Below are 25,963 nucleotides of genomic sequence, written 5' to 3'. Positions count from 1 at the left end.
TCCAAAGAATGTAAAAAGGATTAAGGAAAGAAGAAATCCACACTCACTTTTTGCCGAATAACACTTCTTTTGAATTCTATTTAACAAAATATTTTCGTCTTGATGAATAATACACATTTCTTATTTCTTGAGTCATTTTCCTTTTCTTTTTTTTTTCTTTTCTTTTTTTTAACTCCACCTCAGATTTCAGGAAACACATTAATTATGTTTGAAGATATTTACATATGTACAACATGTGGAGCACCAAGGGTTGTTTGACTTTTTGAAAACTGGACTCTTTGCTTTGCCGTTTATCGTGAACCCGAGTGAGCATGAATTCACATACAATCAACTTTATTTAAACATAAAATTACAATTTGTTATAGAAATTGTACTATCCCATATTTGAGCCCCACGTGAACAGACCCTCGGTGCACCAAAAAAAATAATACAGTTGATTGTATAATAACAGTGTTTCTCTCTTTCTCTACCGATACTTTGTGTTGTTTTTCAGGCACACTTCATGTAACAGTTTTGTTGCTGAAAAAAAATTACAAATGGGGAAAAAAATAATAGATAAAACAATCTTTCATTGTTTCCAGCTACAGTAAGTCGGTGTCTCATGGAAAAAAGCAAATGATGCACCTTTACAAAAATGCCCATGTACAAGCCTGTGGGTTTTAATGACAAGAGGGAGGAGACATTGGGGTCATTTGAATAAACCTTCACAGACATACATAGAGACTCAAGTTTCTTGGCAGGAGATGAAGAAAGACAGTGTGCAGCTAATCTGTCCTGGAAACCTTGCAGCTTCATGTGTTTGGAAGGGGAAATGTAATTTCGTCTGGTTTGCCTGGGATGCCACTCTCACGTGCGGTGTAGAGTGGATGTGTGCCACAGTACCACTTTGTGTTTTTAGCAGACAGCCTATTCTTTCAAATGACAACATAGGCAAGATTTTGGGATGATCTGTGTGGTTTCAAATCCATCGTGCTTGTTATTTAAAATGCAAAGTATGCGCTAGCACATTTCTGCTTGCGAGCTCTGGTGCAGTGAAACTAAATTCTTTCACGGTTTTTCTTTAACTTTACGACCAACTTCGAATGCATGATTTTCTATTTGATGTCATATCTCCCATGCCCTCTTTTCACTAGCACTCTGGATCACACCTTTTAACTTTTCAGCTTTTTGTTGACAACCCTTTCACTCTCTTTGTTCCAACTTTCAAACTCAGGTGATGAAAGCAGCTTGAAACATCATAAAAATGAGCAGCCGCTGCTCACCCAGTTTAGTTTGATAAGAAGCATTGGACGAATCCGTATTAGAACAACCAGTACAATGACTTACAATGTCACTTTTCTACAGAGATCTAGTTCCTGCTTTAGTTTCTTCCTTGAGCTTCTCTTTTTACCACTATCAAGTGACGGTATATTTTTAGAGCCATCTCTGGGTTCAGTTCTGCACTTTTAGCTGTGATTGAACTGCACTCGTCCTTGTTCTTTTATTCACCTTGCTGACTGTTTCTGGAATGTCGTAGGATAAGACAATAAATAGTTTGGGGTAAAACAGAGCAGTAACCACTGCACACAGAAGTGAAACAAAGTAGCACTTGAAGCAGTCGGCTGTTCATACTGTATGATGCCAAAGGCCATGCTTTGTGAATCTTATCTGGAACAGTAGCAATAAGGCATCTGTGGTGGCAGCAATGCCTTTGAGCCTTGTCAGCTGGCACGTTCACTTTAGTCTTTCTTTGTTGCGACCCAAAATATCCGAGCAACTCTCATTTTTGGGGGGATGCATGTATAGGCTGAAAAATGATGTGGCATTTAACTTAATTAAGATGAATGAAGCTCGTTTAATAATTCTAAAATGTGTGGAGCACTGAGGCTGTGACTGATAAACCATTCATGTCATTTTTGTTTTATGAGCCTTCAGACCTCAGACCAGATAGATTAGGTCGTCTGAAACATACTACATCACTGTAACTTGCTGATAAAAATGAACCAAGCTCCTTTGTTCCACCTAAGACTGAGCCTTGCAGATCTTCCGACTCTGAGATTTCTTCATCACCCATATGCTGCAACCAGCAACTCTGCAGACTATGAGATTCCTCTAAAATTAGTTTTAGTTCCTTTTAAGGCAATGCACCTCTTTAGTCATTGGTCTTTATCCTATGTTCATTTCTGTCTCATTACAGAGTGCTGGGAGCTGCTATTAAGCAGCTCATCCATCACCGCCCAGGAATAGGGTCTAAAAGGTTAACGGGAACGGATTTTCTGGAAATGGAAAAAATTCTAGTGATGAATGGCATTAGCTTACGGAAATTCACCTTTGAATTAATGACTTGTATTTATCATTTCAAAAACATCGTGTGTTGGGCACTGCTTGGGTGCTTTTTGTTTTTCTTCTTTCAGACTGGACTGCTTGAGGACCACTCTGATATGAAAAAAAATGTCAAAGCAATACATTAGCTTGTCTTTATGTTATCGCCATGGCTGTGGCTCCACCGCACCGCCTGAGCCATTTCAACATATCGAGAAGAGTAGGAACTGAAAATGGATTACATGAGCTAAACGAGCGATATAATTTAACTGTGTGCATCATGCTATGCCCGAGTTTGTTTATGAATGGCGCGCTTGTGCATACTCAAATGAACAATATGCTCGTGAATGCTGCTTAAAAACACTTAGACATATGTACGTTCCCGCCTTTTGTCTGTTGGTTCTCACTGGATGTGCCCAGCATGCAGGCTGCAGCAGCGCCAAGCACCCAGCTGGATGATTTATCACAGAATAGTCCTTGATTAAGGAAAATTAAAGCAGGCTGCTACTGGCTCGCAAATTGCTTTGATAACAAGTTCAAGCAGTTACTTAGTGGGAATATTTTGGAGGATATGGACCTCTGAGAGAAAACAATAAAGCCAATTGAACTGGAAAGGGTTGCCCAAAGTTGTTGTTTCTTTTTCTTTGGGGGGGGGGGATTGATGCAGCATGGCTCTTCTTGGGGATGCAGGTTTTTTTTCTTCTTTGAAAAGCTACATTTCATTCCCCCACTGCTCAAGGTGGTACTAACCTCCCTGCCTGTGAGACATGACTCAAAACCATGGTGTGTTGATCAATAAAGTCAGCCTTTGAGGTTCCATAGCTGTTAATGGTATATGACAGTTGCACGTTGCATCATGTATGTTAGGAGCGAGCTCCTGCTGCAGCGATAAAGTCTCATGAAGAGGCAGACATTTATGTGTGATGCACATCTTGTAAACAAGCTCTTAGAGTGAAGTCGTGTAACTCAAGCACATCTTTGCCGTGTTTTCATCAGTGCTAATCCTTGTATGCGAAAAGAAGCGCTGCTAAGTGTGCTTACGGTTTGTTCTGCTGGAACACCTGTGTGATTGTGACTGGCACGCACAACAAGCTGATGACATACGTACAGAAATCAATTTGAGCAATTCAACATTGCCGATGGTTAGGAAAGAGTTCAGGGAGCTAAGAAACTTTTGTGTGTGTGTGTGTGAGAGCAGCAAGTCAAGCAAGTCAACTTCTGAAAATATATAGGACCATTAAAACCGGAGTGTGGAAACAACTGAGACAAGTTCCATCTTCTTCTCGCTGGCTACATTTGTGTGAAGCCTGCGAGATCACCTCTTCGATCCTACTGTATGCTGTCTCAGGATTTATAGGAATTGTGCTCCTGCCCTGTCAATCATACAAAATGGCACAGTAGGCAGAGCCTTGCCTGAGCTTTTCTACCATCCCCGTAGGAGTCCGTCTATGACAATGACTGGCCGTTGAGGCATTCTCGCCGCAAGCACTGCGCCGGCTTCCACCAGTCTCCGTTGTGGCAGCGGCAGATGGTGCAGTCGTCCACCTTTACTTCAATTCCAGCCGGGATGATCGTCGTTCCAGCAAAGCAATTTGGACCTGCCGCATGGGAAGGGAGGGAAGGAAAGGAAGGGGAGAGAGAGACAGAAGAAGAGGGAATGAGAACGACAAGAAATGGATGTGTCTCTCCTGAGAGCTTCTCTTTGCAGTGGGGTGGTGGAGTGATGCAGAGAGCTGCAGGGAGTTAGGGGAGTCAGAGCAGACGTACAGATCTTTTCACGGGCATGCACCGATGGGCTTGTTTTTGCAACACTAAAGCGCTTTTGTTAGTCTCTCCTTCTCCCTCGACATGGAGCGCTTTGCATCCTAATGCGCCGCAAGCAGAGAAGCCTGCCAGGCGCTGGCTTGGCAGTACAGAGAGGCTGGAGTACAGAGAGACAGAGGAAGAGAGAGAAAGCTGCTTTTAGAGGCAGTAGGGAGGATGGTGTTAATCACTTCGGTCTGTATGAAAAGGCCACAGAACTCCTTAGCAATTCCTTACACAGTTTCATTCCACGCATTCACACACGCTGACTGTCAAACCAATAAAGAACTCAGATTAATTTTGACATCTGATTTATCCGTTAAACACTGTAGGATTTACTTGTGTGGATGTTGATAGGATTCCTTTAATTCTAAAACGTGCTGTGTACGACTAGAACACCTTACATCGGCGTTTCTAATAATCTCACCAGATAGACAGATTATCCTGGGTAAATTTTAGGATCTGTTTTCCAGGACGCCAAAGAACGGTATTACATTTGTAAGATTTATCTGTATTACCACCTGAAATTATTACATCTAATTTGTTTTTCTCTTTGCCTCAGAGATATTGGAGGTAGTGCATCTCTTTCTCTACCTCTAGAGACAGGAGAGCCAGAAGGTGCCATGAGTTCATCCTAGTTTTAATCATTTAAAATGAAGCAATCAGCAGCTCAATTGGTGTGACGGTGACTTTGGATCGCTCTCAGTGTTCGGCTCGGTAAAACCTGCCAGATTCAAGACTCCTCTACGAGCAGTCATAAAAACTCATATGTCCCATAACTCTTGAAGACACAGTAGCTTTCACGCCTGATATTCACGAAACATCTTGGTGTCCTGTGAATATGATTTAGGGTCTGGTAGCTTAATGATAGCAATGTAAATGTGTCAAGATAGTCAGCCTAAAGATCAGAGGTACATTTCTGGTACACTGTAGAATTTCTCACCTGTCACACAATTTGAGCCTTTTTCACACCTACATTTTAACACACAAGCACAGGTATCAGTAATAAAATAAATAAAGAGTGAATTTCATTTATCATCTTCAATTTCAAGGTCCTGCATTTGTGCATGCTGGCTCATCGTCTCACTGTCACGGCTTTCAGGAACAATGTGGCCATCGGTAATATTATTAGTAACACCTCTGTTTTCCTTTTTTTTTTAAAAAGGCTTGTTAATGCTTTATGGAAAAGTAACTCAGGGCATTAGATTAAGGTTAGCTAAAGATCAGGATTGTGGTTAAATATTTAAAACGTCACGCTGACTCGCAGCATGGCACAGGGAACACTGACTTTTTAAATCTTCAAGAGCATGAGTTTAACCTTAAATCAAGGGTAAAAATGCTGGAATGGTCTACAGAGGGACAACTCCCAATATTTTACAAATTCTTGCTTTATGCATCGAAGGAATTAGGTTTAATTCCAGCTAGTGCTTGTACGAGAAATAAAAGATGCAGGAAGCCATAAATTTCCACGTGACATTGACAAAGGAAGCTGCTGGCTACCTGCTACCCCCATCCTTTGCCTTAGCATAGATGGGTCCTATGTTCTATTTTAAAAAAGAAAGAAAGAAAGAGAAAAAAAAAAAGAAGGAAAAGAGCATGGGATCTGATCTTAGACGTAGAGAGCACTTGCCAAGTCTTAACTCGCAACGATCTGCCTCTGGACAGCTGGCACAGGTCACGGGACAAACTCGGCAGAGGTTGATGAGGGAGGAGGGTGACCCGTGCTGCTGCCAAGTGTGATTGTTTATAGCCCGATAGATAGGGAGACGCAAGGACACAGTCTGAGCTTCCTGTCACCATGTGAAGGGCGTGCGGTCACTCGTCCGAGCATGTGATCAATTCGTGGCCAATAAAATCTGGTGAAGTCAGAAAATGTTTGTCCTGTGTCAAAACTGTCTCAGCACATCATACTTTCTCTGACTACTGCCTAAGGATTACAATGTAAACTGCAGCTTGTTGAGAGAATATGTCAAAGCGAATATGTTCCTGAACCGTATCCAGCTCCATGGCACTGCTCCTCTATGATATGTCTGTTAAAAGACCACAATGACGGCATTCTGACAGATAAGGAGTGGCAGATCTGTAGTTGGTTTAATCTTGTTATACTGAGGAACCATTAGCCATTTTCAGGATACTACTCATTTCTTTTTGAGAATTACATAATTACATATTCCCTGATTAATTTACAGTAGCCTATATAATTCATGATAAAGATTAGAGCTGAATCAGATGGGCTCAATGAATGCGGAGCTCAGAAATGAGCACTGCCACTGGCCTACTATTCTATTGTGCTGCCTCTTCCTCTCTGCTGGTGTTTTCAGGAAGGAACACCAAAAAGATGCCAAGCTGAAAAGCTACAGCCTAATAATAGAAAGCTCTGACAAAAGTTTGGCAACCATAAGCACTGATTTGCTGATTTGTGAGCTGAAAGACATCCAGTTATCAAGGTCATATCAGTTTAGTTCAAAGTTGCTTTTTTTAAAGTCTGAAATATAGTTAAGACACTGGAACATGGGTGATTAATCTTGTTTTTCACTGTGTACGCACATATAGCTCCATTTAAACTCACTAAGTCAGTGACTAATTGGACTAAATGAGTCAAATATTCCTCAGTAACATTTTAGCCACTGGCAATTAGGTCATCGCTGCACAATTCTGTTTACAAAGCAACCCTAAAAGCTTTCTTTCACTAGAATAAGTTAATGTGGACCTTTTACCTGAGCTGGAATTGTAGATGTGGTGTATGGAGATACAGTCAGAACTCAAACTAGTAATTTAGGCAGCTCATTTTAGGCACAAAATTGTATTAGGAATTGTATAAAGCCATTTAATTAAATTCAGTTGTCTTGTAATCTGTGAAATAAGCATTACTCATTTTCAGAGACTGTTGAGATGGTTTGTTTTTTATGTAACCTTAGTGTTACATTGTAATTACATTATTAATTTAAATAAACCTTTCAAATGTATATCTGTTCAGTATTAATTTCCATTTACCTTCTAAATCTCTGAGGGAGGTAAAAAGTGGTGAATGTAAACATGTTGATAGATAACAGAGAGAATTGTTTTCAAGTACTTTCAAGCATTTGAGTACAGTTTAAAGAAAATGTTCTCACTGCGCTTTCTGTGACTTTCTTCCCTTTAAAGTATTTTAGCAGGATGTGCAGGTTATATACACAAAGTTAACCCAAAGCTTTACCATGACAAGCTACTGTAGTATACTTACACAAGCATTTACCTGGAGAGTTTTGCTTGTTCAGTAAGAAGATTGTTTTTATAGAGATTAAAGCGGTTCCCATATAAATCTCACACTGTCAGATTGTTAAGAAGAGTATTATTTAGTATTGTTTGCATTCATAAAATATTATAATTATGCTTCTCCTAATCATTTATGCCACAATAAAGTAAACCTATATAAAAAAGATAAAATCCTTTTTGTATTATAAGACCAAAGCCCTCTACATAATGTTTGGATTAAAGAAAAAAGAGAGCAGCAATAAAGATAAATAAATAAATAACACAACAAAAAGCTGGATATTGTAGACATGTTTCTAAAGGGAATGTAATTTGACAGCAAATGCTGAACTTGCAAAATGCGTTTTATTAACACTGATTCTTTATGTTTAAAGAGAAAAAGGTGCAGTGTTTCCAGTTTTTCATTTTGGAGTCACATCATGTTTTTGTGATATTCCAGTGGATCAATTTAATATTATTACAATTCCACGGGATCTGTATTTAGTAACCAAGGAACTTTCAAGGTAATCAGATTCAGCCCTGCCTACAGTCAACATGACCTGTCTGTCCAAAATCCTAGAGCCATTAGTCAGCTTACAATTATATGGCTTGCTGGAAGACAATAATGCCTTCCAGGCACAGCAGTCATGCTTTAGTCCTGTTCATATGACCTATTGTTCTCAGATGTACTTTGTCTTTAGTGCTAATTAGTATTTGTTTACACAACGACCGGTTGTCATCCAGTCTAACTTGTATAGATAAACATTATACCTAGAACTTCATACAGCCATAAGCATAGCAACTATCTAATTATAATAACTACTCAATTAAAACAAAGCTGGCTTGTTGATCTAAACTTAAAAGTGTTACAGCTAAGTGGCTTCAGCTGGGATAACATGTCTATCAGATGAGGTCAGGACCTGCTTTTATGACCCAGCACATTATATATTCTGATGATGTCAACATCTTATTAAATATGCTGCTTTCTGCTTACTGCTGCTTCAAAGTATGTCTAACTGAGAGTTCAAACTGTTGCTGTGAATGGGCTCATATCATCACAGTTTAGTCTCACTGATATTTACTTCACGCATCCTTTAAATATAATTTGCATTCTAAGTCAGCAAGCAGCGCTACAAAGTAAAAGAGATGATGATCACATACGACCTTTGGTAAACCAGATTACAGTTGAACTATGATGATCTGTAGACCTCCCTGCTTAAAGCTAGATTTAAATGCCAACCACATAAAGATATAGAGTCTGTGCGTTTGATGTTATGTGCTGTGGGGTTTTTTTGTGCTGTGGACTTTTACCTCAAATGCTTTTAGATGCTACTTGTTTATAGGTCTCTTTCAGTTATGCATTCAACAACTGAATAACATGGGCTATTGGATTGTGACTGATTGGATGTGATCACGTGACTGATAAAATACCAGATTCCTTTGCTTTGAGAAAACGATTGGATTGCTTTTGCAGTTTGCTTTGGATAATTATCCATTTGTACTATAAAGTGTTGTCCAATTATTATTTATTATCTGAGCAGAGTATAGTCCTGTACACTTCAGAATTAATTGTGCTTCAATCAGCAGTGACATTATCAATAAATGCTTGTCGCCTGGTTCTAATGGCAGCCATATGGGTTCATGCCATAACATTGCCCCCACCACGTTTGACAGATGATGTGGTCGGCTTCAGATCATTAGCTGTTTCTCTCCATGCTTTTCTCTTGCGATAATTTTAGTATAAGTTAAACTTGTACACCTTGACAATGATCTTGTGATCTTGTGTTGTGTTGTTCTTTCTTAACCACATAAATAATTGTGTGATCACACACTACAAATGTTTTCTGTGTGGTCTTTCAGGCCTTTTGGTGTTGCTGAGCTGGCCAGTGAGTTCATTTATGTGTAATAATTTATCAGATTGGTGATTTGGACCCTCCTAACGGTTTTGCTCTTTCTATCTCTGTCTTTCTCTGATAGGTTTATTTTGGTTTTTCAGTCTAATGTTAGCCTCCTTCAATTGTACTGATATTTATTTGGGGCTGGTATTTAAATACAGTGGGGAAAAGCTAAAAAATTAAAATCAAATGCTTTAAATCAGCTTCAGATAATAAGTATTCTTTAACTGCCATGAAGTAACAAGGGGGCAGGACTCACCTGGCCATGAAACTGCTGGTTAGTGAAATGGGGGGTTGATTATGTATTAAAATGGCTGTAATTCCTAACCAGTTATTGCAATACTTATGTAAAATCCCTTGAATTAAGGCTGAAAGTTTGCACTTCACTTCAATAAATTCCACTGTGATGAACCTAACTGCACATTCTAGTTGCACAATTTTTGCCCCTGTTTGAAGTGCAATGATTTCTATAACTGTATTTTTATTTAAAACTAAAACCTGTAACGGGTAAAGAAAAACACAAATAGCTGTCTCTCTGACTATATGTAACTGAACTGAGGACATTTGGGTGTCTGCTTTTCATTGTCCCTTGGCCAAAAATGAGAGCTAAATAGCATTCGTTCATTGTCCTCTCTTCGCAGCCCTCAGCTATCCACTCCCGTAAAGATTTATCTGGTACCAGAGCCTGACGAGGAACCCTTGGGTAACCTAGAAACAGCAGGCCTACCACTGAAATGCCAAGGGTGTCACTGTGCCCTGTCAGCCTGGATTAGTTCTCTCCTAGCAGCTTCTGTAGCCTTGTTACTGTGTGTGTGTGTGTGTGTGTGTGTGTGTCACTCTATGTGTGTTTATGTGTTGAAACAGAAGAAAACAAGCAATGGTGAGAAATAAAAAATACAAGGAAGAAAATGTTTGTAGTTGTGCCACTGCGGGCATTTAGCAATTGCCTCCAACTAAGTTATTCCCTTTACTTTTAACCTGTAGGTAAGCAGCAGTTAAATATATACATATCTACATATACACTTTCTTTTTTCATTAGTTTGTCATTTAAGTTCAACAAGAATGCAAAAACATTTTGTTTAGTGAATGCAACGTCAAGTTTAGACTTTGAATTTGATATTACGCCAGGTTCACACTGCAAAAGTGCACTTACTGTACTTTACTCATAAAGCTCCATCTGTCCCTCGGGACTGGTGCTGGCAAAGGGAAATCTCTCACCTCGCCTTGTAAATAGTCAATGAACCATTGGAATCCTATAATTCTAATTTAGGGATTGGTTGTGTGTGACAAGGGCTCCAGGGCACTGGGAAATAAAAGGCTCTCTGAGGACCCATTAGTCCCTCCTACCATCCCTTTAATCAATGGGCTAATGTTTACTCTGCTTAGTGTGTCATTTATAATTAAAACTAGTACTGCTCATTAGTGTCCAACGGGCCCAAGGTAATAATTTTAATTCATAAAACATCAATTACATCCTCATCCTGATCTAAAGGCACGGCCATCAAATGGTGATACCACCGATAAACTTGCTGTCATTGGTTTAATGAAAATTTAATGACTTCTAAGGAATCTGAATTGACTTCCAGAGGAGATGAGTGTTTACCGTTTTTACAGATGGGGCAGCATTGCTCTGGCTCGTACACAGGGTTGACACACTCTGGGACGGCGCAATCGGACACCACACAATGCACTTCATTATTTGGTTCGCAGCGGCACCACTCACAGGGTGACGGCTGTGGGCAGAGGAGGAAAGAGACAGGGAATCTGGGTTAGATGACTCAGTAGCTTTCACCTTGTGTGTATGTGTGTGTGCATGTCCATGCATGCTTGTGTTTTTCTCATATGCACATTCTTAATAGTTTCAGATGCGTGAAAAAAAAAGTGTTGTGATAAACAAAGACACAGGTTAATAAATTATTCACATCCCCAGTTTTATTAGGGTACTTTTGCCTTAACAAAAACAGCCTATACTACTGCTGGCTTACAACAAAATCTCTAGAAATAACTAAGGGAGTCTATAAGGTAATGTTCATGATATTTAATGTTTGCTGCATTCTGCTGTGGCCTGCCTCAGGAAACAGTTCAGAGACTTATCTCACCACCTCTGCAACATGTAAATCAGTAGCTACTATGCAGCTCCCTGTGCAGCTGCCTCATACTTGACTCTATCTTTACAAAGTCTCTTGACCGGAAAATGAACTGTAATGCAATTTCATGGAGTGGAAAAATACAAACTGTTTCCAAATCACAAAAGGTCAGCTGTTCATCATATTAGATTTTCTTTTTGCTCATCATAGTAAACAGCCTTTGAGTGTGTCTCTGCACTGCTGTATCAGCAGTTTGGTGTCGGGCTTAGACAGTAATAATATTTCATATTTGATAACCCCTTTTGCGGTCTTAACTTTTTTGGTGGGAAAGCTGATCCATGTGGACAGCAGCCAGTGCAACATAAACAGTAAGCTTAACATTATGATTCTAATCTTCATGATTTATTCATTTGAAGGATAAAATTTCACTTATTGCAGCAGTCAATAATTGTAATTCATAACATATGCTACCACAGAATTTCCTGTGAACTCTGTGGTGGCAGCTTTTAAACGATTAGTTCATGGGTCTTTACCCTGTTGGTCAAGTGTTGCATTCCAACTTGCAATATTTCTTTTTCTTTTTTCCAGCAAATATAATTAACTTTCATTCATTAAAAAAAGGAGATCCACAGCTGTCTATTTATAAATCGTTTTTCCCACTGGTGTGGGTTTGCTTAATGGGATGTCTCTATACAATGGAAAATTTACAGTGTAGGCTAATATAATAGGTACGTTTTATTTTCTTTGGATGGACTTTTTCCATTTTTTATAGTATGCTAAGCTAACCAGTTCATGCCTGCGCTTAAGTCATTCATTTGTTTCTGATTTCTTTAAATGATTAATGTAGTACTTTGGAACTATGTCATCAAATATCTGAGCTGCATTTGTTCCCAAAATATATGGATTTATAGCCACGACAACAGCGGCTCCACAGTTTGTTTTTGTGCAGAGACAGGTGAAAGGGCTAAGGTATTTCAAGATGTATATGTGTTACTTTTACCATCTCTTCTGGGCAGATCGCATTAAGTGACACATAATCAAAGTGTCAAAACTCCTTTTGTTTTTATTGAAGTTTATGGGAGTCAGCATGCACATTAAGAGATATAGGGGAAACTGTGCAAAATAAATACAATCCAGTTACTGATTGTAGGTATTCCCAAGACCATGTAGAAAAAGTTCTCTGAATCAATGCAAAATAAATAAATCTAAAATGTTACTTCCTCTTATTAAACTTTCTCTCCTCACGATAGAACATCTGATAACTTTGCATTACATATGCTGTAATTCTGATGAATGTAGATGAAAATCATCACTAATTTCTTATATGCATTTGCAATATAAGAATAAAGCTGTAAATCATGACAAATAACAAAGTCTTTATCTCTAACATATTACTATGAGAAGACTGATTAAATATTTAACGCCAATGTAGCTCTGTAGTCCATCACATTTACGACTTGAATAAAAATGCAAAAACACTGGCAACAGAAGAAGCTTAGGTTAAATCAAGATTATATTGGGTAATATGTTTCATTGGGGATATTAAAGCGAGATTCGTTTGCAATAATGAACTACATTCCATGGGTTTATTACAATGTTTAGAAGAGAATATTCCAAATGAATATTATGCTTGGATGTGGCGCATAAACATGGCCCAGAAAATGTTAAAACCCCTTGAATAAACTTATCAAACTAGCTCAAATGATCAGACTAAAAATAAATGATGGGATGCTTTTGAAAGAAAGTCCCAAGACATCAAGCAAAGATCTAAACTTCTGACATATCTGGCATATAAAACCAAACTGATGCTCAAGTTTGTGGGCACAGATAACCACATTCAAAATACAGAGTAAATATAAAAACAGGAACATGGCAGCGCTTCTGCAGATGTACTCAGCTATAGTGTACTGCCAAAAGTGTTTAGATCTTGAAAAAAATATCACCATATTATAGTGTTTTGCATCTATTTATACATCATGGCATTGTGCTGTCCTGTGTGAATATATAGCTTTGCACCATCGCATACTGAAATTTAATGAGGCCTACAGAATCCAGCTGACATGATATCTATCCATCCTTTGTTTTAAACTGTTTATCTAACTAGGGCTGCTGATGACTCGAGCCTTTGCCAGCTGACACTGGGTGAGGAGCACAATAAACAGTCCATTACAAAGCTAACAAAGAGATGCAGACAACCATTTATGTTCACATCCACAGCTACAGTATATTTAGAATCACTAATTAACATGCAGAACTGTGTCTCCAAGTACCCAGAGACAACACGCAGGATAAAAATTGTTTGAGTAGAATTCCAGTGAAAAGAAACAAACAAACAAAAAGTAAAATATGATGATATACATTATAAGAGGAAGTAAAATTCTCTCTTGCTCAAATAAATATTTTGGTTACTAAAATGAAAACTATGACATTATCATGTTTTAGTGATTTTATAACTCAATTTAAGTGCCATACAAAAGAATGCTCTTAATCTGACCGCACTCATTGAAGTCATTAATTATGTAAATTACTTGCTTTGCGTACAGTATGCAGTTGTGTTCATATTTATTTGGACACCGACACCATTATTCTAACTTTGCCTCTGTAAAGCACTAGTGCGGATTTTATATCTGGATGCAACTGAAGCGCAGATTTTCTTACTTTAATTCAATGAGTTTATGGTGATTTCATTTTAATGGAGAGACAGAATATTAACCAATAATGCAGAAAAAAAACAAAAGAGGTTATAAAATGATTTCCAGGTCATTGAGTGAAATTAGTGCTTAATCTCCAAACAATACATGACTTATTACTTGATGGATAAACCTTCCCTGGCAAGCACAGGGGTAAGACATCTCTTGTACTTGGTCACCAGGTTCACTCACCACAGATTTTAAATAGGATTGAGGTCTGGAGACTCCATGAATCTGATGCACTTCTTCCTTAGACTCTCTTTTGTAGCCTTGTGTGCCTTGTATGTTTTGAGTCATGGTCCATGATTCTGTCCATTAGTCTCTCAATATGTTTAAGTTATCCTGTATCCTTAGCAGAAAAACAGGCCCAAAGGCCCATAATGTCTGTATGGGGATGGTCTTCTTTTCTTTATACTCAGCATTTCTCTTCCTCCAAACACGGTGGATCGAGTTGATGCCAGATAGCTAGATTTTGGTTTTATCTGACCACAGCACTTTCTCCCAAGCCTTCTCTTAATCATTTAAATGTTCACTGGCAAACACAAAAAAGTGCCTTCTTGAGCAATGGGACCAGTGTGTTACCAATGGAGTTCTTGGCTACTGTGGTCCTAACTGCCTTCAAATCATGAAGAAGCTCCTACTGTGTTGGCCTGATCCATCATCTTTCTCATGATTACCTTCACCCCAGGAGTCGAGATCTTGCACAAGCTCCGGATGTTGGCCATTTTACATTTCTTCCATTTCCAAATAACTGCACCAGCAGTTGTCACCTTCTCATCAAGCTTCTCGCAGATGGTTTTGTATTTCATGCTAGCCTTGTTCTGGTCTGCAGTTTTGTCCCTGAGATCCTTTGGCAGCTCTTTGGTCTTGCTCACAGTGGTGGAGATGTTAGATTGAAAGAAATTTGTTGTGTGGATAGAAAATTAAGTGATTCTGTGGACAACTTGCAATGTGCTTTATACACATAAAGTATTGAGATCAGTAGTATCTGTAACTGATAAACTGCCTGATTGACTGTAATCTATGGGGTCACAGGCAATCTGTGAGCCAAAATTCTGGCTGGGTTTAGGGGATCAATGACTTAAGTACTTTCAAGTAATGACATGCAAATCAGTTCATAACATAATTTATGTTTTTTTCTAGACAATATTCTGTCTCTCCATTAAAATGAAACTACTGTGTAAAATAGGCTGTTCCTTTCTTTGTAAGTGAGGGAATTTACAAATTCAGCACAGCATCAAAACATATTTCCCCCACTGTAGTCCCCCAGGTGCAAAAGGATTGAATCACTTGATGGACAAGCAGTTTCAAGTCCAGGTGAAGCCTGTTCCCTCGTTATTCCATGACAAGTTAAACCGATTAAAGAGTTTGTTCTGAGTGTTAAACTTGCATCTATCCACTGGAATTCTCAATATGACATGCAAAGAGATGCCAATAGAAGTAAAGGTCATCATTAGACTGAAAAACCAAAATAAGCCATTAGTAGTGTTGTGCGATACTGCAAATTTTGGTATTGATCTGATACCAAGTAAATTGGGCTAGTATTGCAGCTAAGAATACTAATACTGATGCTTTTGACCTGCAAAGGCGCCTTATGTAGAGGAGAGCAGTGTATCATGATTTATTGATATCATCAATAATTTGCATATTCTGTACAAATTTGTGATTACTATGATTGGGATTACTTGCCACAATAATTAGTTAATACAACAACAACAACAAAAAATCCCAACTTTTCAGTATTTCAAGTGTTTTTAAACTGGGTTTTTTCAGAGAGCTGGAATTTAAATGTGCTAGTCTCTAAAGCACTTTAGGTCATCTTCTGTTGTTTAAATGTGCCACAGGCTATAAATGAAATAGATGTGACAGTCAACACAAAAATGTTCAGGCATTTTTCATAGTGCATGTTTGAGGCATATTTTTCATTTCCAAAAAAAAAAAAAAAAAATCTGCTGAGCTTAGAGTTTAGAAACAAACATCAATTCAATACCAATACTATTGATATTGCATCAATCCACCGACCTCTACTTATTAGACAGATCAAAATCTTTAGATGTGGCCATGCTCTGAAATTCTTAAAATGAAGGAATGCACTGACCAGCTCAACAGCACCAAAGTCCACTTTTTTTTGTTAAGGAAAAATCCTTTACAACATTTGGCCAAGCAAGAACACTATCAGGCAGGTAGGTGCATCGTTGTCTAAAACTTCAAGAGACACATTAATATTCTAGGTTTACAATATGGTGTAAATAAAATGAAGGCCAGATTAGTCTGTGTCTTGGACACCTCTGACAGAGCCTTCACATTTCTGACAAAAAAAAGGTCTCTGGATGAAGTCAAGATTAACTTTTACCGGAATGATAGGAATAGAAAAGTATGCACAAGGATGAGAAACAGCAGTACCATACCAGTTTATCTGGTAGAAGTAAAGTTATAGCATCGTATGCACATCTATGGCTGCCACCAGAACTGGGCCACTACTGTTTATTGATGATGTGACTGCTGATAGAAGTACTGATAGTAGGATTAATCTTGAAGTTAACAGGGCTTTACTTTCTGCTTTCTGTTACAAAACAAATAGAACATTTTAGCAGCATTTGGCTTTTGACCTAAAACATCCTCCACAGGCAGCCTAGGAGCTTTCTCAAAGAAATGGGGTATTCTTCAACGGCAAAGCCTGTCACCTGATCCCAACCTAATAGAGCATGCCTTTCAGTTACTGAAGACAAACCTGGAGGGAGAAAGAACCAAGAACAAGCAGCAAAGGCCAGGCAGAACATCTCAAGGGAGGAAATGCAACACTTTTGCAGTCACAGACTGTAAATGATTTTTTATCCAAGTATGAAAAACCAAATCTTAACTGATAGATTTTTTTTCATTATCATTGACCAAACCCCCCCCCCCCCAAATCCAATCTTAACCAAAACAAAACATATGAATCTAATTGTGCATTTTACAATGAGAACAGATCCATTTAGATAATCAATTTAGATATAACGTAATATGATACATTTTCACAACGAAACAATAAAGCCTTAGGGATAAACCCTGGGGAGAACCTTATGTTTCACAGTTATAGACTTGATTGTAGCACTAGCTAATCCTGAAGTGAAGCTGTGAGCCTGAAAAGTGGATTCAACAGCTCCACAGAAGAGTGTAGGAATGTCTTTCCACTGTGGCACATAAAAACTTTATCTACTTTTTCCAACAATGTCTTTCACATAATTTGTCTCTCAGGTCAATGTGGGTGGTTGTTGCATGATATGCCAAAATGAAAGTGGAAGTTACAAGCAGGAGTCCTGATAAATGCCATTGTTTTCTCCTCCTTTAACGTCACTGATAAGATGGGAGGAACTGCAACCAGAATGCAGCAGAGCTTGAGCAGGCAGAAATAAAAGTGGACTCATTCTTAATTGCTGAAAAAGCTCAGTTGGTACAGATACCAGAGTAGATGCTGTAGAGGAGCTACTTCAAATCCATTCAGACAGAAACTTGCATGAAATCATGTATAATAAAAACAATGGATAACATGAGTGGGTAGGTACAAATGCGACACGAATGCAAATAAGTATTTTTGAACAAGAAATCATCCAAAAACTGACACAGAAGAGGAAATTGGGTTCTTACTATAATATATGTGCATGTATTTAATCTCTAGGTGTTTCTAGATGTAACAAGTTGTATTAAAGTACAGACTGAAGATTGTGGCTATGAGAGACAGCAGTTTTTATTCACTATCACAACTGACCTTTAAAATAAATTAATTTGAAAGTGGTATTTCTCTGTAGGTTAATCTGCCAGATCGGCCTGTAATGCAGCCTGCTAGTTCAGATGCTTTACGGGAAAAAGTATATTAAAAATGCAATTGGAAAAGAAAACTTCTTCATGCACCTTTGACACATTGCTGAGAATCCTTCAATGTATTCAGCCATGCCTGGTGCTTTCAATGCGTCCTTTTGTGTGAGGTCTACCGTGAAGAGGATCAGTCATGCCTAAGCCCAGACTTACAAAAGAAAATGGAGCACTAGTACCGAATTTAGACTTGCTGCCAGATGTTTTGGTGACGAAAAGATGCCTGTTGTCCCCATCTTTCTGGCTGGCTATTTGAGTCAATCGATTGCCATGCTTTTCATTCGCACACTGAGACAAATAGAGACAGGGCAGGGAAGCAATGAATAGTCAGGTAACCTTCAGCAGGGCAAAATGGCAATTCAAAATACTCTGAGACTGGACGACAGGGTCACAGGAAATATACTCATGCTGTTAAAAGCAGTGACAGGAATGAGTTGACAGTCAAACTGCATGCTCTGTTGTTCAAGTCAAAACAATGTTTTACCAGTGGTCAAATAACACAGAGAATAGACAGAAAGGACTTGAGGATGAGGATGGAAAACATGCAGTACTAACACTTGCACATCAATTCTGCAAGTGCAAATATGTCAAAACCATAAAAATGTGTTTGACATTCTCTGCGGTCAAATTGTTTGCACTTAACAATTTTTTCCCCTAATTGCGACTATTGTTGCCTCCAGCAAATTGGATAAGAAAATCAATTTGAGCAATAATTTTAACAGCTTTTATGGATGTTTTCTCACATAGGTATGTTAAAAACACAACAACTTACTGTGGTTGTGCGGGCAGCTCAGTCTGTGTGTGTGTGTGTACAATTGTAAACAAATTATTATAATTGTCTGCAGACATGTTTTCACAGAATACTTCTGTGACTTCGCCACATCACTGCAGTGATAGAAAAGTACAGATATAATAAATAAAAGTTACCAAAAACAGAGACATGAAAAAAATCCAACCACAGTGTTTGATTTACATTGATTGGAGTAATTCATTTATGAGATTTCCTCAACATTTAAATCTAGTACAGGGCTTAATTGCACTCCACTGAATAGTACTTGTCTCATGCGGATAAAGTGAAAGGTGAGCAGAACTCAAGCATTAAGGCTATTAGTTACAAATTTAGATTGTTTGCCTTTAAATGAGAACTTATTCAAGATCTGATGGCTGATTTGCACTGTGTGTACCTTTGTTACTGAACATATTAGAGCCCTCCCACGTTTGTCAAATCTGCATCCCTTCCCTAGGGGGGAGGGTGGTCATAAGAAGCATGGATGGGATTCTTCACATCTGAGTTCACATCCCAGCACTAGCCTGAAGATCTGGGATCTGAACTCACCCTATACCTCCTGGTTCTTGATTGCAGCTGCGCTGAGGCCAGAGGCACACCGGCAGCCATGCTGGGTGGACTGGTCCCTTCCTCATCAGATGGAAAACCCTGTAGGTGAAACACCTACTATGGTTGAGTGGCATGACTCACTCACATGGCAATAAAACAAGATATTGGAAATTACTGCATCTACTTTTACAAAGAATTTAAAGCTGAATCAACAGTATTAGTATTAAATTCTTTGTTGCTACAAGCAAAAACTTTTAAGTGGATGAGCTGTAGTGGGAAATGTAGTTTGGACCTATTTGTCAATTTGCTGATGCACGAGTTATGCCAGCATTAGATTCACAAATGATAGGCTGACATTTCGCTGGAGTCAGCTGCTTTGTGTTGAAGGAATGCCCAATACTACTTGCATGATCATGATTGCATACATTAGGTGCAATATACTTAATGATCAGCCTACAGTATAATGAGGTTTTTAGCATAAGGAAAGTGGAAATATGAAGTGTTGGTGGATGCCAAAAACAGTTCTTCATAGCCAGACATCCCAGTTTCCCAGAAGCTCTAAACAGCCCACATCTCTCTTGTTATTTTCCCAAAATACTGACTCTTCTCTCTTCTCTTCTCCATCATCTGCTACTGAATATTAATGCACACCTCTACACAATGCAACACAATCACCTCAAATGAAATGCCAACAAAGCCCAAACCAAAGGTTAACCTGTCGGCATCTTTAAACAGGGGTCTGCATATCAGACACTGACGGCCTTTGATTTGCTTTAACACTGCGGGGTTCTGAGGCTTTCATGTCTTTACTGAAGAAACTCAACTTTCACAATTTGGACTAAGACACTGCTACTTGTGTGGGCATGGATTGTTTTTAAAAAAAGATGATCATTATGAACCATAGTGCAATTTCTACTGAGACAATCTATAAAAACAAATGATTTTGTTCTTCACCTTGAAGTAATGTTGAAATGTCCTTCCCTTCTCTTGCTCCTTAATGCACTATTGATAGATCAATGTTACATCAGACTGCGAAGCTTTTGCCCTTAAAGTAGCCCTTACAAAATCACAGAAATCTGTGGGGCTGCAGGAGCTTGATTGTGTCTGACGTGCAAACACACCAATCATTACAGATTAAGTACATGGGTTTCAAATAGGCTAATCTCTCACACCCCTTGCTAATGGGAACACTATGTCACTTTCATGCCACCAAGAGTTGTTGTTGCCTACTAATGCAAAACATTTTTCAATTTTTTCAGTATCATTTTTTTTTATTTTAACATTTGAAATCTTAATGTCATTCTGTTTACAATGGCGAGAGAACACCTGAATATTTAAAATCTTTGAATGGATATTTGTATATCAATATTGTTGACAGATTTGTTGACAGAATGGCACCTAATAGAGATGCATTGTAACAGTTCTGAACAAAGGCATAAACTCCAATGCAATGCCTCTTTGCACCTCTAGCTGATAATGCAGATGAATCCCACAGCCGCTAAAAGGTTTTACATTAAAAACTGATGAATAAACATTAGCACACTATTTTTCCCTCCTTGTGCTGTTTGATTTCTTGTGATTGCCCCCCCCCCCAAAAAAAATGCATTTCCAGAGAAACTGTAGCAGAAAAGTTAATTATGATGGCCTGTCTACACACCTGCTTTGCTTAACTCACTCTTTAGCCCCGTGTATGCTTCAGTTTTTTTTTCTTTCGGTTCAAGTGGCATGCTAATTATTTTCTTATGCAAAATGTTCTGACATTACAGGAAGCTTTGTTTGTTTTACCTTGAAGCTGTTATAAAACTACACTAAAACACCTCCTGTTGTCTTGGAGTTTTGGACAGCAAGCAAAAAAGGAAGACAAAAGGAAATATGCCGTAGTGACTATATTCACTAGAAGTTGCTATAAATACAAAAAGATGATCATCTGGTACTTAACCGGGTCAAATACCTAAAACAGACCTACAGAGCTATTATAGATATAAACACTTCATAATGTGATATTCTATGTTGTGTGCACACCTGGATTCACTTCCTTTAAGTTACCAAAAAGCATAATTAAAGCTATGCACAAAATTAATTTTGTGTGATATTTTACATTTTTCAAATGCAGTCTTCATCTTAGAAAACAGTTTTAATGATACATAGATATTGTGCATTTCACTGCGTATTTGACAGCATAAGATCAATATTTTTTTTAACCCTGCAAAGGAAACCTTATGAGAAATAGTCAGACTTATTGGACTGTATAAGCACACACACGCACACACATGTAGTCCACCCACTCCTGCAAACTACAACTGACAAAGTTAGCTTTGAAGATGCTTTTGAGCTTTTGAAAGGCTATTTTCAATTATTCATTTAGCTCTTGAGTACCTTTTATGTGTCTTTAAAAGGGTAACCAACAACTTGTGTTTCCCCAGCTGTGGCCCGGTCAAACAGATATTTGCTGGGGTCATAAATCCTATCTGAATACACGAATCCTTGTCTAAGGAGCTATTGCAGGCTTTTTCTTCTAATGTCTTCTGATTTTTTGATCTGCAAATGGTGGTAGTTGGTTTTGAAAAAAAGAATCTTACTGCAGGAATTATCTTCCAAGTACATCTGTTATAATAAATAGCCTATCTAGTTTGGTCTTATTTTACATCTTCGGCAGATGTTCACAAAATTGAGAGAAACTTTTTCATGTTACTGATGATGATGATGAGAACATACCTCTAACATTAGTTTCTACTGTGTAACTGGTAACTCCATAATGGGATAAATTTACAGCTATTATGTAAAGCGACAAAAAAAAAATGGAATTTTTGATCGATTGCATCATTCAAAAGCTAATTTATGTCACTAAAGTGGAGCCCGCAAAAATTCAGTTTACCATTGGAGGCATTTGTCTGACAACCGCAATGGATGCACTTATCTTAACTGGTAGCTGATACATTTGCACAGACATGAACAAATGCTATGATTAACCACAGAGCTATACCCTTGTTTTGGCTATGACATGTCATATTATATTTCAGTCACTTACTGCCTCAATCCAGTTGTGAGAAATGTGAATGAGGAGGTTTCCTCATGGGCAGCAACAATTTAAACACAGACTGTAGTTGTCATGCTCCCAGTGTCATTTATAATCAGGCAGTACTGTCATGCTTTGTAACAACCACTGAGACACTGGTCTGATAGGTAGAAACCTTTTTTTTCAACAGACACAGGGAAGCTGGAGCTGCCAGTGATGACTCAGTGTCCACAAATCACAGTATTAAAATACTGTTATAGCATCTGTCAGTTTGGTAATGCTGGATGAATGTTCAGTTGATGAAGCAAACAGAAGGATGATATCACGCTGGGTGGCAGCCATCTTGGTGCCCTTGGCCAATAAACACATTTTGAGCTTACTTTCACATTATGCCAAGGACTGATCTAAACCCAAATACAAAGCCCCACTAATTCGAACCCTAACAGCCCCACCAGATCACATCTGCACCACTGCTGTGTTACGTTTTGTTATTTTCATCAGTAAATGTGATCAAAGATGATTGCTGTCAACAAGTTAACAGACTAAAAAGGAAAGAAAATATGAGACATGGTGGTTTTTACATTATGTTTGAAGTGACTTGTCAGTTTACCACGACCATAGAGGTGTTGCTGTGAATGCATATGATTGTCACAGACCTGTTTTGTTTTAATAACATCTACACTTGCGTGTGACTTGATTGTGTTTCACCAAATGAACTGGAAAGATGGATTAGAGTCTTGAGCATCAGTTAGTTTTTAATAAAGATAAATAAGATGCAGAGTGGTGATTGTTGGTGGAATATTCATGTTCAGTGCTAGAGGTTTTCTTGTGGATTCTGGTAAACAGATGTTTTTTTTTAAAAAGGCTGAATTATAATCTTCTAACTCATTGCTTACCTTGAATTCTTCCAGAATTTTATAGGTTTTCCCTCGGTACTCGCAAAAGTTTTTCACCTCTTTGCACTCAGGGCAGCATCCATTGTGTTCCACTTTGGTGCACTTTGGATGCAGTTTCGGGCACTCGGGTTGGTCGCACACAGGCCCGTCCTCTGTGCACACGCACGGGCAGTTCGAGTGTCCCGGATAGAAACGTTCCCCGAGTTTGTAGACGAAGCCGCTGTCATCCACGCATCCCTTGCCCCGGTAGTCATCAAACACAATGTTCTCACCGACGGTCCGCTCCGCCTCGTCTGCGGCGTAATCCTCGGGGTTACCCACCGTGGCCGGTGACACAGCGCTCAGGGCCAACAGGGGGACGAAGGCAGTCAAGAGGAGAAGGCCCATCCTTTGCCGCGGCATTGACATCCACGTTCAAAACGGCTGTGTGGATGTCATCCTTAGCCTCTCTGTATCCTCACCGGATCTGTCCAGGGCTTCATTATCACCACCATCACGTAAGGAAATGAGCTGCAGTGGAAAAAATAGAAGATGACATGATGGATGATGACTCCCCAGCTGCTGGTTTGCACATCCTTACAAACCAAAATCACCTTTTAAATACTTTCCCCCCTTTTTTTCTCTTTTTTGTTTGGCTTAGGCCTGTGTATGGGTATCTTTTATTTACGGTGCACATATGCAGCACCAATGTTTCAATAGAGATCATTCGGAATTCTTTATCATTGCTCTGTCACAAAAGAAAATATCTTACACATAAAGCTAAAGCCACGGATGGTGAAAACAAATAGAAACACATTTGCTAACATAAGAAGCATGCAGTCTATATGCGTTAGTGTGGTGGTGGTGGTGCATTAGATGCAAATTATTCTCCTCTTTCAAAATCACAGCAACAGCTACGACCATCAACAGAGGGAAGGGTTATAACACTGATTGTCTAAAGTGGGTGGAGTGAGCTCCCCACGGTCGTCTTCTCCCCATTAAATGAAACCGAATCAGATATTACAATTTGAAACTTTATGAGAGGCTTCAGAGACAACAGGTAGCATTAACGCTTTCAATTCTCCCCCAGGTCAGTAATGATAGTAATGGCTTCTCCGTCTCTGGGTTTCTTGTAACCACCTCTTATTATATTAACCATGTTCCATGCAGACACATGCAAATATTGAGAAATGCGCAATGATTTAACCCAGAATGCGTCAACCGTTTGGAAGGGGAAACACACACATCGACAATCCAGACAGTTGGGGAATATATAGCTGAAGATAAATATCTCTATGATGCGTATTAAGCGACAGCTCTAACTCACTCACCGCTTTGAATAAGACTGATATCCACTAAGTGTGAAGGTAGGATCCCCAATACAGAGAGCGGAGACAGATTACAAATAGTCGTCTTGCCTATTGGAAACTTCACTCTATCCACAGGGTGAAATCACCAGTCTCCACGAGATACTGTAATCCGCCCTCTTGTCGTGATGATGTGCTTAAAAGCAACTAAACAACAGCCTTTTGGAGGTTTGCTCCCCTTTCCCCCCTTGCAGAGAAAAAGACATCCGCGTAAAAGTAGGTCTTCTTCATGATTATCCTCATTGGACTCACCTTTTCGAGACAATATCGCAGTTCAAGTCCAACTGCATGCGTTACAGACAGAGAAAGAGAGACTAAAAAAGAAACTGCTCGAGAAATCCTCTATAGCGTTCCCTGAGAATCCGAAGTCAATTCAGTATTTCCCCACGATGGAGGTGAATATTAGAAAGCAGCAGCCAGTCTTGTTGCACATGTGTGTATACATCCAGCAGTTGTGCGGAAAATAAAAAATCCACATGGGTAGAAGTTAAAGAGTATAAAAAATCGACCCATTCGCGGCTGAAGCCAGTCATTTTTTGAATTTGTGGCCGAGGTCACGTTCATCATCAGCAGGCGAGACTGACGAGGGAGCGCTCCGACTTTCAGCACCTTGGAGAGCGACTATCTTCTGCGTCCTGCGCCGAGCAGAGCAGAGCGCCCCCCCCAATCCCCTCTGCCAACCACAGTCACAACAACACTCACCTCCCACGATCCGAGGACAAGTATGACTGCATTACTGCAAGGGTTAAAGGCTGGGACGAAGTAAAACGATCAAATAGGTGGTCATTAGTCAAGACTGGTTCTGACAGGAGCAGCTGGTAAATTGAGGAGGTATGCTAGATCAGTTAAATATGTGTGCGAGCCTTCCCCCTGTCTGTAAACGAGTGCGCCTATGTGCACGCCTGCCTCATTATACGCCTGTGAATATGTGTCTCCATGCGTGCGCGAGTGTGCCAGCGCGTGACAGTGTCTTCACACATGACCCGCAGCATGTTTCTCTGAGTCACTCATTTCTAGCGCAGTTTACGGAGACCTATTTGTATTCAATGGTGCACTGCAAAAGGGAGTCTGACTTCTCAGCACCCCCCACCCCCAAACACCACCACATTAACTGAAAAGTACAGTACGGCTTTGCAGAGCAACACCAGCTTTGTTTTACAAATGGTAGCCTATAGGGGCCACTGCCCGACTACAGTCAGTCTAAGGGTAGAGGACTAAGAGCTAGAAGACCAGCACTTAATTAGACATTCCCACAAAGACCCATAAACACCTTGTCAGCTGCAAAGTATGCATTTATGGTCATTTCTGAGTAATGGACATGCATTTTTTTTAAAAGTAATTAATACGTGTTAGTCCTCAGGGTGAGTGAGACTGTCAAAAACTTGTGTTCTTCAAATTTAACTATAGATTTACATCTGCCACAGACATCATGGAAGGTCAAATCTAATGGGATCAGGCTAATTCACAGAATGCATTTAACTATACATAACAGCAACTTTTGACTGATACT

At 39.2% G+C, this 25,963-nt stretch overlaps 1 protein-coding gene across 1 annotated transcript; it reads right to left on the bottom strand.

The window, feature by feature from the left end:
• Nucleotides 1-248: 248 nt before the first annotated feature.
• On the bottom strand, nt 249-25,092 carry vwc2l (von Willebrand factor C domain containing 2 like). Its single transcript, XM_005723285.1, has 4 exons — nt 24,418-25,092; nt 23,108-23,617; nt 10,834-10,963; nt 249-3,899 (listed from the first exon to the last, which is right to left on the bottom strand). Exons 2-4 carry the CDS (start codon nt 23,513-23,515, stop codon nt 3,748-3,750), a joined length of 690 nt encoding a protein of 229 aa, XP_005723342.1. The 5' UTR covers nt 23,516-23,617; nt 24,418-25,092; the 3' UTR covers nt 249-3,747.
• Nucleotides 25,093-25,963: the final 871 nt, after the last annotated feature.

The sequence above is a fragment of the Pundamilia nyererei genome, unplaced genomic scaffold (assembly GCF_000239375.1).
Source record: "Pundamilia nyererei isolate P.nyererei 1_Seehausen unplaced genomic scaffold, PunNye1.0 scaffold00009, whole genome shotgun sequence".
Lineage (NCBI taxonomy): Eukaryota > Metazoa > Chordata > Actinopteri > Cichliformes > Cichlidae > Pundamilia > Pundamilia nyererei.
This window is presented reverse-complemented; position numbering and strand designations above follow the sequence as displayed.

Bases quoted from the DNA above. Each gene is read 5' to 3' on its own strand.
- vwc2l (XM_005723285.1), bottom strand. From the start codon at position 23,515: ATGTCAATGCCGCGGCAAAGGATGGGCCTTCTCCTCTTGACTGCCTTC. The intron at 10,964-23,107 runs GTAAGCAATGAG...CTCTGCCCACAG, and splicing joins AAATTCTGGAAGAATTCAAG to CCGTCACCCTGTGAGTGGTG. The intron at 3,900-10,833 runs GTAAACACTCAT...CCCATGCGGCAG, and splicing joins CTGCCCCATCTGTAAAAACG to GTCCAAATTGCTTTGCTGGA.